This window comes from Vombatus ursinus, unplaced genomic scaffold (assembly GCF_900497805.2).
Source record: "Vombatus ursinus unplaced genomic scaffold, bare-nosed wombat genome assembly UNPS02014812.1, whole genome shotgun sequence".
NCBI classification, from domain to species: domain Eukaryota; kingdom Metazoa; phylum Chordata; class Mammalia; order Diprotodontia; family Vombatidae; genus Vombatus; species Vombatus ursinus.
In genome coordinates, this window is record NW_020954590.1 from 66,664,068 (window position 1) to 66,676,363 (window position 12,296).

At 39.0% G+C, this 12,296-nt stretch overlaps 2 protein-coding genes across 4 annotated transcripts in view; one reads left to right on the top strand and one right to left on the bottom strand.

The window, feature by feature from the left end:
- Window positions 1–5,178, top strand: part of LOC114053760 (microtubule-associated protein RP/EB family member 2) — a 193,017-nt gene extending 187,839 nt beyond the window's left edge. For all 3 annotated transcript variants that reach the window (XM_027876899.1, XM_027876898.1, XM_027876897.1), the window contains one exon: window positions 3,360–5,178. In XM_027876899.1, the coding sequence (XP_027732700.1) occupies window positions 3,360–3,431 (72 nt within the window). In that variant the 3' untranslated portion in view covers window positions 3,432–5,178. The remainder of the gene's footprint in view (window positions 1–3,359) is intronic.
- A 4,687-nt stretch (window positions 5,179–9,865) lies between these two features.
- The window catches only part of LOC114054114 (ethanolaminephosphotransferase 1-like), a 151,694-nt gene continuing 149,263 nt past the window's right edge, over window positions 9,866–12,296 (bottom strand). Inside the window, exon 10 of the mRNA XM_027877241.1 lies at window positions 9,866–11,293. Coding sequence (XP_027733042.1) covers window positions 11,228–11,293 — 66 coding nt within the window. The 3' untranslated portion in view covers window positions 9,866–11,227. The remainder of the gene's footprint in view (window positions 11,294–12,296) is intronic.

Sequence of the window (12,296 nt, forward strand, 5' to 3'; positions counted from 1 at the left end):
TTCAGGCATTTCCCTGGGTCTTGTCTACAAAGTGAGATGTTTGCTTCTTGGCAGAGAGAGTTCCTACACTGGAAAGTTCTTTATGCTGATGAAATAACAGGTGTCTTGTTCTACTCAGGGGAAAAAAAAAACCAAACAAGCATAATCTGAGCTTTCACATTAACAGGTCTTGATTGTCCACTTTGTGGATTATCTGTGATTTATTCCTCCCCAGTTTGTTCCAGGTCCAGGCTACAGAGAGAAGAAATTGGGTCCAACCATTCCAGGTTGGGGGGAAAGGGTAATACAGATATCTAAATGTAGATCTATATAAATTTAAGTATCTGTGTGACCAGATTCTTAAGGCAGTACTCCCCTCCCCTAAGGCAATAGGAGTGGGAACATACCCAATTTTGAATTAACCATACATTCTTCTCTTATCAACCCAGATAATCATGTCACTTAATTTTTTTGAAGTGGAACAAATAAGGAATTTGGGGCTTAGGCTGGCTAAATTTGATGTTTCCTGGAAATAGCGTTTTAATGTCATTTTTAAAAGTAGTTTTTAAGCTAATTTCTGAAATTATTTTAAACTATTTGAAATAGTTCTGATGTCATTTTCTGTCACAAATTAACGTTTTCAATGTAACCTTTTGGAGTGAAGTATATGGTAACACCTGTCTGGAACTCATCTTAGTCACCTCACCATTTTGGAGATGGCTAAACCCCGAGCCAGTGTACTAAAACTCATCTCTTCGTCTCAGAAGAGAACCGTCACTCACAACCTACCTATGATTATTTGCTATATAGTTCCAGAAAGTTTGGTTACCATTTAACTGAGAACACAGTAGAAGCAATAAATTAAAAGGTGAGAGAGGCTACCTTGAGCAGGAACAGTGGCAGCCATAAAGAAGTGACAACAAGTAGCCTGAGAGAAACAAAATAGACAAAAAAACAAATCTTTAAAAAGTGTACAGAAGAGCTCAGAAAGCACAGGGATCTGGGAGCACTTGGGGAAGAGGCTAGTTGGCTGCCTGCTTAGAAGGCCTTAAAACACGTCTTGTGTTTGAGCAGAGAATAGTACAATAGTGGATGTTCATAATGATAACTCATCAAGGAAAGGTAAGATTATCTTCCTCAGTGGATTCCGTAGAGTACTTCATGGATAGGATGGAGGCGTGGAGTCAGAAACACCTGGGTTCTAAATCGACCACTCACACTTAACAACCATGGAACCCTGGGCCCCCCGCTGAATATCTCTACGCCTTAGGGGACTTCCTAGGACTCACCTGATAATCACAGAGGTGGTGATCTGCCTTAGATAATCTCAAACAGTAGCTCTTCCTGTGTTAATGTATAGAATTATAGATTTAGAACTGGAAGGAACCTTAGAAGCCACCTCATACAATTCTATTCCAGAAAGACAACTAGAATGTTGGACTTGGAGTCAGGAAGATCTGAATTCAAATCTCATCTCTGAATACTTACCTAGTTCTACGGTGTGTGACAAGTCATACAACCTCTCTTTGTCTCAGTTTCCTCGACTACAAAATGGGGATAATAGTAGCACCTAGCTCACAGGGTTATTGTGAGAATGAAGTGAGATGAAAGCTATAAAATACTTTCCAAGCCTGGTACTATGTCATTGTTAGCTGTCGTTACTGTTGGCTCATTTTACAAATGAGGAAACTGAGACCTCCGTATTCGTCTTGTCAATTCAGTGCCCATAACATCTCTGGCATCTATCTCCTCTCTTCTGTAATGCAGATCCTCATCGCCCCTGGACTGTTGTCATAATCTCAGATCTAACTGTGTCACTCCCACCCCTACTGAACAATTTTCCATGACCTCCTATTGCCTCTAGGATAAAATACACAAAACCTCATCTGTGGCATTTAAGTCCTTCCACAATTTAGCTCATACCTACCTCTGTAGTCTTATTTCACATTATTTCCGTACATGTGTTCCCTGTTCCAATCCAAATGACCCCCTTGCTGTTCCCCAGAGCAGATGTTGTAGATACATGGTACTCCTTCCGCTACACCACCCTGCTTCTCCATCTTCTATTGAAGAGGGCAGTAAAGTCTGTAATCCATTTCATAAAGGTTTCTTTCCAAAACTGCAAAGTAACAAGTCTGGTGCCTGAATTAACTCAGCTACCCAGAACAGTTTATTTCTTGGAGGTTCCAGGGAGCTAGGATTTTTGTTCTAATGGGTGTTTTAGAGTCACAAGAAGTCTTCCCACTGCCCACATAATTATTCCTGAAACACTACTGATTATGTCACTCTTCTGCTCAAAAACCTCGAGTGGCTCCCCATCACCTGCCTAATAAAGTATAAATTGTTGATGTTAGTATTCAAGGCCCTTACAATTTGGCTACAACCTTTTTCAGCCTTATCTTACACCATATTCCTTCATGTGCTCTAAATTCCAGTCAAACCAAATTCCTTGCTGCCACCAACTCACCCCATCCTTATCCTGTCATCTCCCATCTTTTTTTGGCCTTCTTTAGGCTGTCATCACCCATGCCTGGAATGGACTCCTTGCCCGCCACCATCCCAACCTGTTAAAATCCTTCCCTTACTTCAAATCCCAGGACAATGTAATCATCTTGATGGCAGAGTCTTCTATGTGCCTGGCACATAGAAGATATTTAATAAATAATTATCAATAGACTGGCCCAATTCGGATGCCAGATCTTCCCCAAAGCATTCCTTAATCCTGCATTTCCTCTTGCAGCGTCCATGAGCCCTGTAGACCTCCCTTTGTTCCCACCATGTTCTGCTCCCCGTTACATAGCACATCTCGTATAAGAATTTTGCTCACTCTGACTGTAAGGTTGTGGTGAGAAGCGTAGGATCCCAGATTTAGGGCTGGGATGAACCTAATCAAACCCCTCCTGCTGGATGAGGAAAGTAAGGTCAAAATAATAGGATTTGCCCAAGGTTTCATAGAAAACGGCAAGCCTGGGATTTGAACCAAGGTCCTCAGACTCCAAACCACCACTGTGTCTTATTTCACCTTTGTGTGCTTGGGATCTTGGTTAAAAAAAAAAAAAAAAAAAGATTGTTGGACTCCTCTGTATGAAGAAAACAAAAGGACGTTCAGGTGCTATCCCAGCCTAGTGCCAGCTACCAGTCTCTGTGTCAGCAGGCCATATCTAGCCTGACTCGGATTATTCTTAAACCTAAGTCTCCACTGCGTATCAAATGAGAAGAATTATTCCAATACGAATTGGAAGGAGGAAGGGAAGTGCAGATATGCCTGAACCCAGCCCATCTTCAGAGCAGAGTCGGGCTACCCATGTGCACTGGGGAGGCATGGGGGCTTCATTAACAGCAAAGGCTTTTTGTCTGAAGGTTTTCTGTCTCATTTGCAGGAGAGCCACACAGAGGAGCAAGATGCAGAAGGGCAAGTTCACGAGCAGCCTCAGCAGCAGGAAGAATACTGACCCGTCTTCACATCTCTTGACACTTTTCATTTTGTTGTGGAAACTTTTCTTCTGGAGAATTGGAACATGTGTGGCCTCAAACACGAAAGAAAACCCTTTGCTCTCCATCCACCATTACCGTGGACGCACTGCAGTGAGTGCCAGCCAAACCACTGCGATCTCTGCTCGTTACTTTGCCAAGATGCATTAGCAAAAGTCTACTCTCTGGCTGTCCACCTGAGAGATTGTAGGGTCACATTCTTTCAACTTCACCACTTGGCTGCTTGAGATGGGTTCTGTCCTTTTCTTTCAAAAAGATCCCCCCTTCCCCCAACTTTTGTCTTAGTATGATACCGTTGTAATTTGATATATGGTATTTATATTGGCATCTTACGACAAAATGTTACTAGATGTCACACACATTTGTGGTGCTTTGATGTTTGCAAGTCTGTCTGCCTTTGAGCATAAATTTGGTCAAATGATGAATTGAAACAAAGGGAAAAGAAATACTTGAGAGTGAAGCCATAATGATAACGGCATATTTTCCTGGGTGAGGGACGGGAAGGCTTGTGCCACTACAAATCACATTATCTCTCTATTCACACAACTAAAGACTAAACAATGGTTTCAAAGGACTGAAAGTCCCTTCAGTGTTTTACACATCAGCATGTTAGACAACCACACAGTATGTTGTTATTTTTGGAAGATCTGAATCCACTTAAGAGGAAAAAAAAAAAGAAAAAACATCTCAATTTTCCTTATTTTTTCTCCCTTCTGCCCCTCCCCATCTCCTTACCCTGCCACCAGAGGTTTTCATGGTCTTTTCTTTCTCAGGGTCCTATTTGGTGGATAAATAGATAGATAGATAGATAGTATACATACATACATACATGCATACTCCCCAAGATGCTGCTGCTCAGTATCTTCAGACCAAAAGGGTTCTGGGTATGTAGGTCAGTCAGAGAGTAACCCTACTGCCTTCTGCCCCCTCCCTCCTTTTCCTTATTAGTACCCTAGATGAAAGATAATTAGTGTGGATTTCAGTGCCTCTCATCCGACATTCAACCCAGAGGAAGAAAGAGGCCTGGCTAAGGTCCATTGACTGCCTGCTGGCTCCAGAACCAATGGCAATTCTTAAAAAAGAATGAGTTCTTCTATAAGAATTACAATAAGGAATGGGTTGCAGCTAGCTGTGTTTGTCAAGTTCTGTGCACGCCATGACAGGAAATTTCACCTGAAATTGAAGTGATGCTCTGATTAGTGGAAGCACAACCTCTAAAGCCCCTTCCAGCTCTAAATCTATGATCCTCTGACCTCCAAGGGAGACATTTCTGCAGCCTGGTGTAGACTCTGCTGCCTAAGATGCTGGAGTTATATGACAGAAAGATCCGTGACTCCCAATAGCATTTGGAATATGGAATTTTTCCTCTTCATAGGGCCCTTCTTGTTGTTGACCTTTGCTAAACAGTGACAATTTATAAACAAATATAGCAAATATTAATGTATTAAAAGCATTCCTTATTTTTTAACTAAAATTTGCACATTTTATTAGTCTCTTTCTGACTCTTCATCACCTTTTTTTTTTCCATTTGCAGTTGGTGTTCCATCTTGGTTCATTTTGCTTGGTTTCCAATTTTTGATTTATTTTCACTGGTAATTTGATTTAGCAGGTGCAACAAAAGCAAGAAACAAGTGCCCCTTCCACCCAACCCCATACTTCCCACTTAACTAAACAGCTAAAATAAACTTCTGAATGATCTATTTTAAAGTTTTGAATTTATTTACTAATTGATTAAACTCCAGTTCTAAATTCACACTAGAGCTGAAGGTTTTTACCAATAAAAATCTTCTGCTCCAAATAAATCTTTTGCAGCAAAGTGGTGTTTATTGAGTTAAATGTCCAGCGGGATGCTTGTATTTTGAGGTTTTGCCCTATATCCGGTATATACAATTCACTGTGGAAAAAAATAGACATAAATCTTATGGGTTTTGTTTCCCCTTCTTCTCTCCATTGCTTTCTCTATACAGCAGACAGCATGGTAGCTCACCATTCTAAGGCTAGGTAGGTTTTCTAGCCTGGCTCTCATCATTGACATCCTCTCCCACCTGGTAACAAGTAGTGGTAATGCTATAAGTCTCCCACCTAACTTTGTTTGCTGCATTTTTAAAGCTTTGTTTGGTCACTGCCTTTCCTCAATGTAAAAGACAGCTGTGTAAGTGCACAAGGAAATATGTGAAAGGAAATTTTCTTCCAAGAGACACATAATAAACAATCTTATGGTCCAGGATAGACAGGCGAATGGACCAGACCCTCCTTTTATGTCTTCGCAGATCACAACAACTCTTAGTGGAAGCTATAAGCATGAGTTCCTGACATCAGCAGCAACATCGATGCCGGGGCAGTCATTCCTCAAGGTCCCATCCCCTTTCTAGGGAACAGCTAGGTTCTGAAGTTTCTCTTCCAGAATTCATTATTCGAGTCATTGAATAATTTCCATAAGCTTCATTAATGACAATCCCTGAGACCACCCCATTCCTACCATCTTCTCAGCTGAAAAATGTGGGTCATATACTTTCCTGTCCTGTAAAGTAGACTTACTTGCTTCATCCACCATATTTGATTAATCTTTCCAAGATTCCCACAGCTTTGGTTATTAGATCAAATTGTTCTTCATTCATTTAGAAAAGAACTAGAAAAGTTTCCTCTTTTGTGTCTCTTACCAACATTAAATCAAGCTGCATCCCAGGTGAAGCAGGGCTTTTATAAGTTATAAGATATTTTCACATCATTTGTCTCTCAGTTGATCCCTTTCTGCAGGAGCTATCTGAACTATCCATGGAGGAAAGAGAGTTGGGTCCCTTTCCAGATCCTTTCTCATTGAATAGTGAAAGCTCTGTTCCTCAGCTCAAGCATCCTACAGTTTATCTTCCTCCTTAGACCACTGATGGCAATGACTGACTTTGCTGCAGTAAGCAGCACCCCCTTGATGAATGACTTTCCTTCTCCCATTCACACAAATTCATTTTCTGTCCACCCCTCTCATCTACCTATCAAGCCAATTATAGCACTTTCACCGCTTATGTCAGGCAGGAAGTGATTGAGTAGAGAGCAAGGGGAAAACCCACTCTCTTTCTAAGCAGAAACAAACAAAAACACCCCAGGTGACCTGAGAGAAGTAAACTCCAGAAGGGAAACAAGGCCTCCTCTTCCCTCCCTGGTGAGTATTCCTGTTATTCCGTTATGGTTTAATATGCATTCGTAATTACTTTTAATAAATAGTATACCATAAAGCTTTTGTTATAGATTAAATGTAAACTGAAAGGAATGTAAACATATGTATTGTTAATTATAAATAGATAAGTAATGGCATAATAGATGAAAAAGGCTTATTCAGATGTATCACACTCATTTTACTTTACCCACCGACTGTCGCATGGTAGAGTAGATTTTTTTGTCTCTGAATATGTGAATAACTTGACTTGCGTTTATCTTTTTACATATTTAATAAAAAAAAGTATATGTTAAAATCTTTATAGATCTATAGACTATTTAAATTTTTACTGTCAACATTAGCATTTAATGAGCATGTGGATATGTATAGATTGTACACGTATGGGTTTACATGTATTATTGGAGGAGAAGGGTTTGGTTTTTGTTTTTTTTTAAGTGCCAAATGTTTTAGCAGGAGATGTAGGCTCCATGTTTTGGTACCATACATAGCAGCCTTGTCAGGCATCTGTATTACTCAGAAAAATTTTAACGAAAATATAAAGAGAAAAATAAGAAGAAAAATTCCTTTGAGAAACAGTTCTACTTGCAAAGACCTGAAACGCCAGCAGCAAATGCAGGTAAAATGAGGTAGAACAGGACAGGCCTGGGGAAGATAGGACTAAGGAGCAGGCACCACGGGAGAGATGTTAGGATGGTCCTGAGGCGAGCTCTGCAACAAAAGAGAGGAGGACTCTAGCCAAAAGCTTTTTGAATAAGGATTTTTTTTTTCCCCAATCCAGTCCTTATGACTGACCTTGGCAAAGAGTATGATGATTTGTAAACGGATGTGTGAAGTTTAAAACAAGGAGTAAGTAGGAAAGTTCATTAAAACCTAACCCAGAGAAACCACATAGAAAAATACAGTATTCATTAGTAGGGAAATCACTCTCCACCCAGTGGCCTGCAGAGCTTGGAAGTATAATGGATGGGTGTTTTTGCTTCCAGAATGAAAAGTAATCACCATACTGTTTTCAAGCACCACCTAGAGGTCAATTTAGTTTCCTTACTAGGCTGTTACCAGTCTGACTGTGAAAAAAGATTTTATTTATTTAATTTATTATTCATTTATCAAAGAGGAGAGGAGAAGGGGAAATAAAGGACAGAAATACAAAGATAGGAATAATCCTATTGCCTAATTCAGCTTTCCCTTGAGTGCATTCTTGACATAGTGGGGTCTATAAGACAATCTTCATATGGTAAAAGTCTTACTGCTAAAAGCAAACACTTCTTCCTTTTGACCTCAAACATATTACAAAAAAGAAAAAAAAATCCTTGAAATTCTGATGGGTCTGCAGCTTGTTTACAAGAGATTTGTTACAGGTTATGGTGAGCAAAAGTCCCTTGTCATTCAGACATACTGTGAATAAGATTCAATCTGAGATTCTCTCAAAATAATCCATGAGTTCCCATTACTGGTAGAAGAACAGGGCTCTGAATCACAGACATGTAAATCTTACTGGAATTCTGCCATATTCCCAGTCTAAGTTAACAAACAGGTTTTTCACATAAATTTTTAAAAACTCCTAAGATCACAGAGCATTAGCATTCCCCAGTTTAAAAACCAAAATTTTAGATATGGTTGTTGTGATTATTGAGACTGATGGAATTATTATAGACTCGCAAACTCTCATTCTCAGTGCAAACAGAACAGTACTACATAGAGTCTGCTTCCAAGAGGAATATCAAATCATTCATTCATTCAGCAAATATTTGAGTTCCTACTGTGCTAGGTGCTGAAATCAAAACTTCCCAATGGACGTTTAACCACTCAACTCCTCCATCACCAGACTTAATACTTTACCTAACTGGGAACTATAAAGCACACTCCCTTCTCAGTGGGAGAGGTTAAAAGCAATGGATCTTCTTGTATAAGAGAAGTAAAATCTGGCAGATATGTTGGACTCTGGAGGACCATAAGAATGACAGGGGGCCTTTGGACCACAGACTTGCATTGCCGTCAAACAAATCTAAATCCCTCAACTGGGTAAATGAGCGTATGTAGTTTGCATTTGCATTATAGGAAAGTGCAATGATGTGTTAATGTAACTCTGAACTTAACCACATTATTATCCCCAAAAGAATACAATTTCATAATCTCTCAGTTGAGGGGAGGGCAACCTTTACCTGAACAAGACTATGTATAACACAACATATGTGATAAGGAGACATCCAGCCTTAGATTGAAAATTCCCAAGAAAGCAGCACATTACTTTTATGGATAGTCCTAACTGCTAGAAAAATTTTCCTTACTACTAACATAAATTGGCTCCTTTACAGTGTTCATTCTTTGCTAGGCTTAGAGTCAGGAAAGACTTGGGTTCAAACTCCATCTCATACAGTTACTAGCTTTGTGACCCCAGGCAACTTGTTTAACTTCACTGGCCCTCAATTGCCTCATCTATAAAATGAGAGGGTTGATGAACTCAATGACCTCTAAGGTTCCTTCAGTTCTAAATTTATGATCTTATTGTTCCAGTACAACAGAACATGTAGGCGTTTCCCTGTGTAGCAAAATTTCTCTCCTTTTATCTTGATGTTATAACATAATCTCTCCAATTCACTGGTTACATTATACAATAAAACTAAAAAGAATAATTTTTAAAGATTCCTTTGACTCATTTCCTAAGATGTGTTCAAAATTCTGACAACTTAAAATAATATTTAGAAGTGTTAAAATGTTGGAAAAAGACAATTCCCATAAATGTATAATACTTTCATTTCATCTAATCATGCAGTCAAGAATTATTTACTAAAAACACTTCTAATCCAATATCCTGGTTATACAAACATAATATGATCTCTCTAGCATCTCCTAGGACAGTTTTTCTGGCTTGATGCATTTCACAGAAATATAAGAACCTAGTCAATCAGGCCTACGTACACATACACTTTTCTGATATCTGGACAATATTTAAGGCATAGGGAGAAAGCACATATTTTCATTTCGATGTGAGGGTAACTTTGGAATTATTGTTATGTATCCCATGAAACTTTCTTTCCAGATACCAAATCCTTAACCGAAGACATTCTCACTGTAAACAATAGACCATGTAAACTAGAAAATTACAGATCAGTTAATCTATCCATTCACAGGATACTGAGAAACACTTTCATTTCAGTGCTGTGCATTTATTGTTGTATCTTTGTTAGAGACGAAAAAAAAATTACCCTTTAAGACCAAAGGTTTACTAGGCACAGAGTGGATGAATATATTTACGTCAGAGGTAAGTAAACTCATATCAACAATAATCCAAGAAAAAAGACCCCAATAGCAGCATTCATTCAGAGAATTTGTATCATTACCTCTTCTCAATTCACAAGAGTGGAAGTTATTTTTGTATATGAACAAATTCCAAATGGTCTTGTGTGTGTGTGTGTGTATACTGTGTTTACCACATGGAGACATTTTTATATAAAGTATATAATTCTTAAAACTTGGAACACACATGATTATGTAAACCATTGACTATTTGGGAGAAGCCCTAAGCATGGTTTCTGTGGATAAAACTTACACTAACTCAATTTACGTAGACCTTAAAAATAGTACCTAGGACCACACAGCTATGCATCAAAGCATGACAACTGGAAATAACTTCACTTTGCTCCTAAGGAATATAATGATTGTCCTAATCTAATATGCTTCATTGTGAATCTGTTCCAGTTAGTTTTATTGGCTTTAATTCTCCTAGAGTTTCCTTGCTGCGCTGTAATGAATCTCCCTATTCTCATGTGGCTGTGCCTAAAGATGAGAGAGAGCATATATGGAAAGCACTTGGCAAACCTTAAAGGGCTCTTACAACGTCAGCTGCTATTTTGTTTTTATTCTATGACAAAACAATAAATTGTGGGGAGGGTTTCTACAGTTCTCCATTAAGTACCTGCCAAATAAGGCGTGTGGTTTTGCTTTTAGGATTAAGCTTATCAGAGGGTACTGAAAAAAACAAATTAGAGTTCCTGAGCAACTTGACTTATAAAAGCTACATCCTGAAATTCACTATGACCATCAACTCCATAATTCTTAACTGTCACTTCTGCCCAAACTTGGACATGGGAGGAGGAGATGCAGAAGGAGATGGATGCCTCCTGCCTTCTAAGGTATTTCAGGTATCCTGCAACATCCGTGACATTCATTCTGTTTTCACAGCAGTCCAGTGAAGGAGCCAGCAGAGTCAAGCATGCAGGCTTGTCCAACCGTATGAGGGCTCCTTAACACAGGGCCCATAGGCTGACTTGGCAACTTCCTCTGCGTTTTAGAGGCACAGCCACACACTCCATGATGGTTAGAATCCTCTGCCCTTCTGAACATAAGCCAGAAAGAGACTGGAGAGATGGAGATGTGGGAGTATGGAGGGGAAAAGCTAAGAAACCTCTTTCTGTGAATAGCTTATATTCGAGACACAAGAGAAGCACACCACTTTACACATGGATTCCATTATATTCATTAAGTGTATGAAGATACTTTGGTCATTCAGGTACATTGAGTCTCATTGTTCCTAGAAAGAAGGAATATCAGGGCAGATCTTGACTGTTCCTTGATAACAAATACTTATTCCTGGGCACGTTTCTTCATGGAAAAGATGTGAATATTCAAGTGTTGACTTAATTGTCTCCCCTAGAAGACATGGAAAGAAATGGGAAAAAATAAGTTAGAGAATATTACTTGATTTCCTTTTCCAGCTGTAGAACGGTATTGATAATCCTAGATCGACAAAGAAAAAACATTATTCCTCGGGTGAAGTATAGAGCAGAGAAAAAAACATTAGATTTAGAGACAAAGTACCTTGTTCAAATCCTGGCTCTGCTACTACCTGTGTGACCCTGGGCAAGTCACTTCATCTCTGGACATCAGTCTCCTTATTTGTAAAATCAGAGGAGTGAATTATATGACCTTTGAGGTCCCCTCTAGCTCAAAATCTATGATTCTGTCTCTCATCATTTTGTTTCACTCTCTCATCATTTTCTTTCACACTAAAGTATCCCATCATTGCTTCCAAGGTACCATAACAATAGCTCTATCACCTATACAAAGAGAGATGAAGTCCAAGGTCAATACCCAGTTTTGTACACTTAAGAAAAATGGCTTTTATGTAGACAGAAGATCTTAATTTCTGTTTTGGATTTGCTTTTGTGACTCATGTTCACGTATTTCAACATGCTAACACAAGGATCATCATAGTATAATGTAAGGATCATCATGGTATAGTGTGGGTAGATCACTGGACCTAGAGTCAGGAAGACCTTGGTTCAAATTCCATCTTAGACCCTTAATCGCTATGTGCAATTACACAGATAATTTGATCTCCCAGGACCATTTGGAGAAGGAAGGGTTTGGACTCAGTAGCCTCTAAGACCCCTTCAAATTCAAAATCTTTTAGTCCTATGACCACTGTTTGGCATTTCACATTTCCAGAGCATTAAAAAAAATGTCACATAACAATTTAGGAGTTATGCTCTTAATTTTTAGGTTACCTTGAGCAATATTTGCCCATTTGCCCATTAATCATGAAATTCTTAAAGGGACTATCTTTTGCCTCTTTTATGCTTAGCACAGTGCCTGACACATAGTAGGCACTTAATAAATGTTTCTTGATTGATTAATTGATTGATTGGAAGAC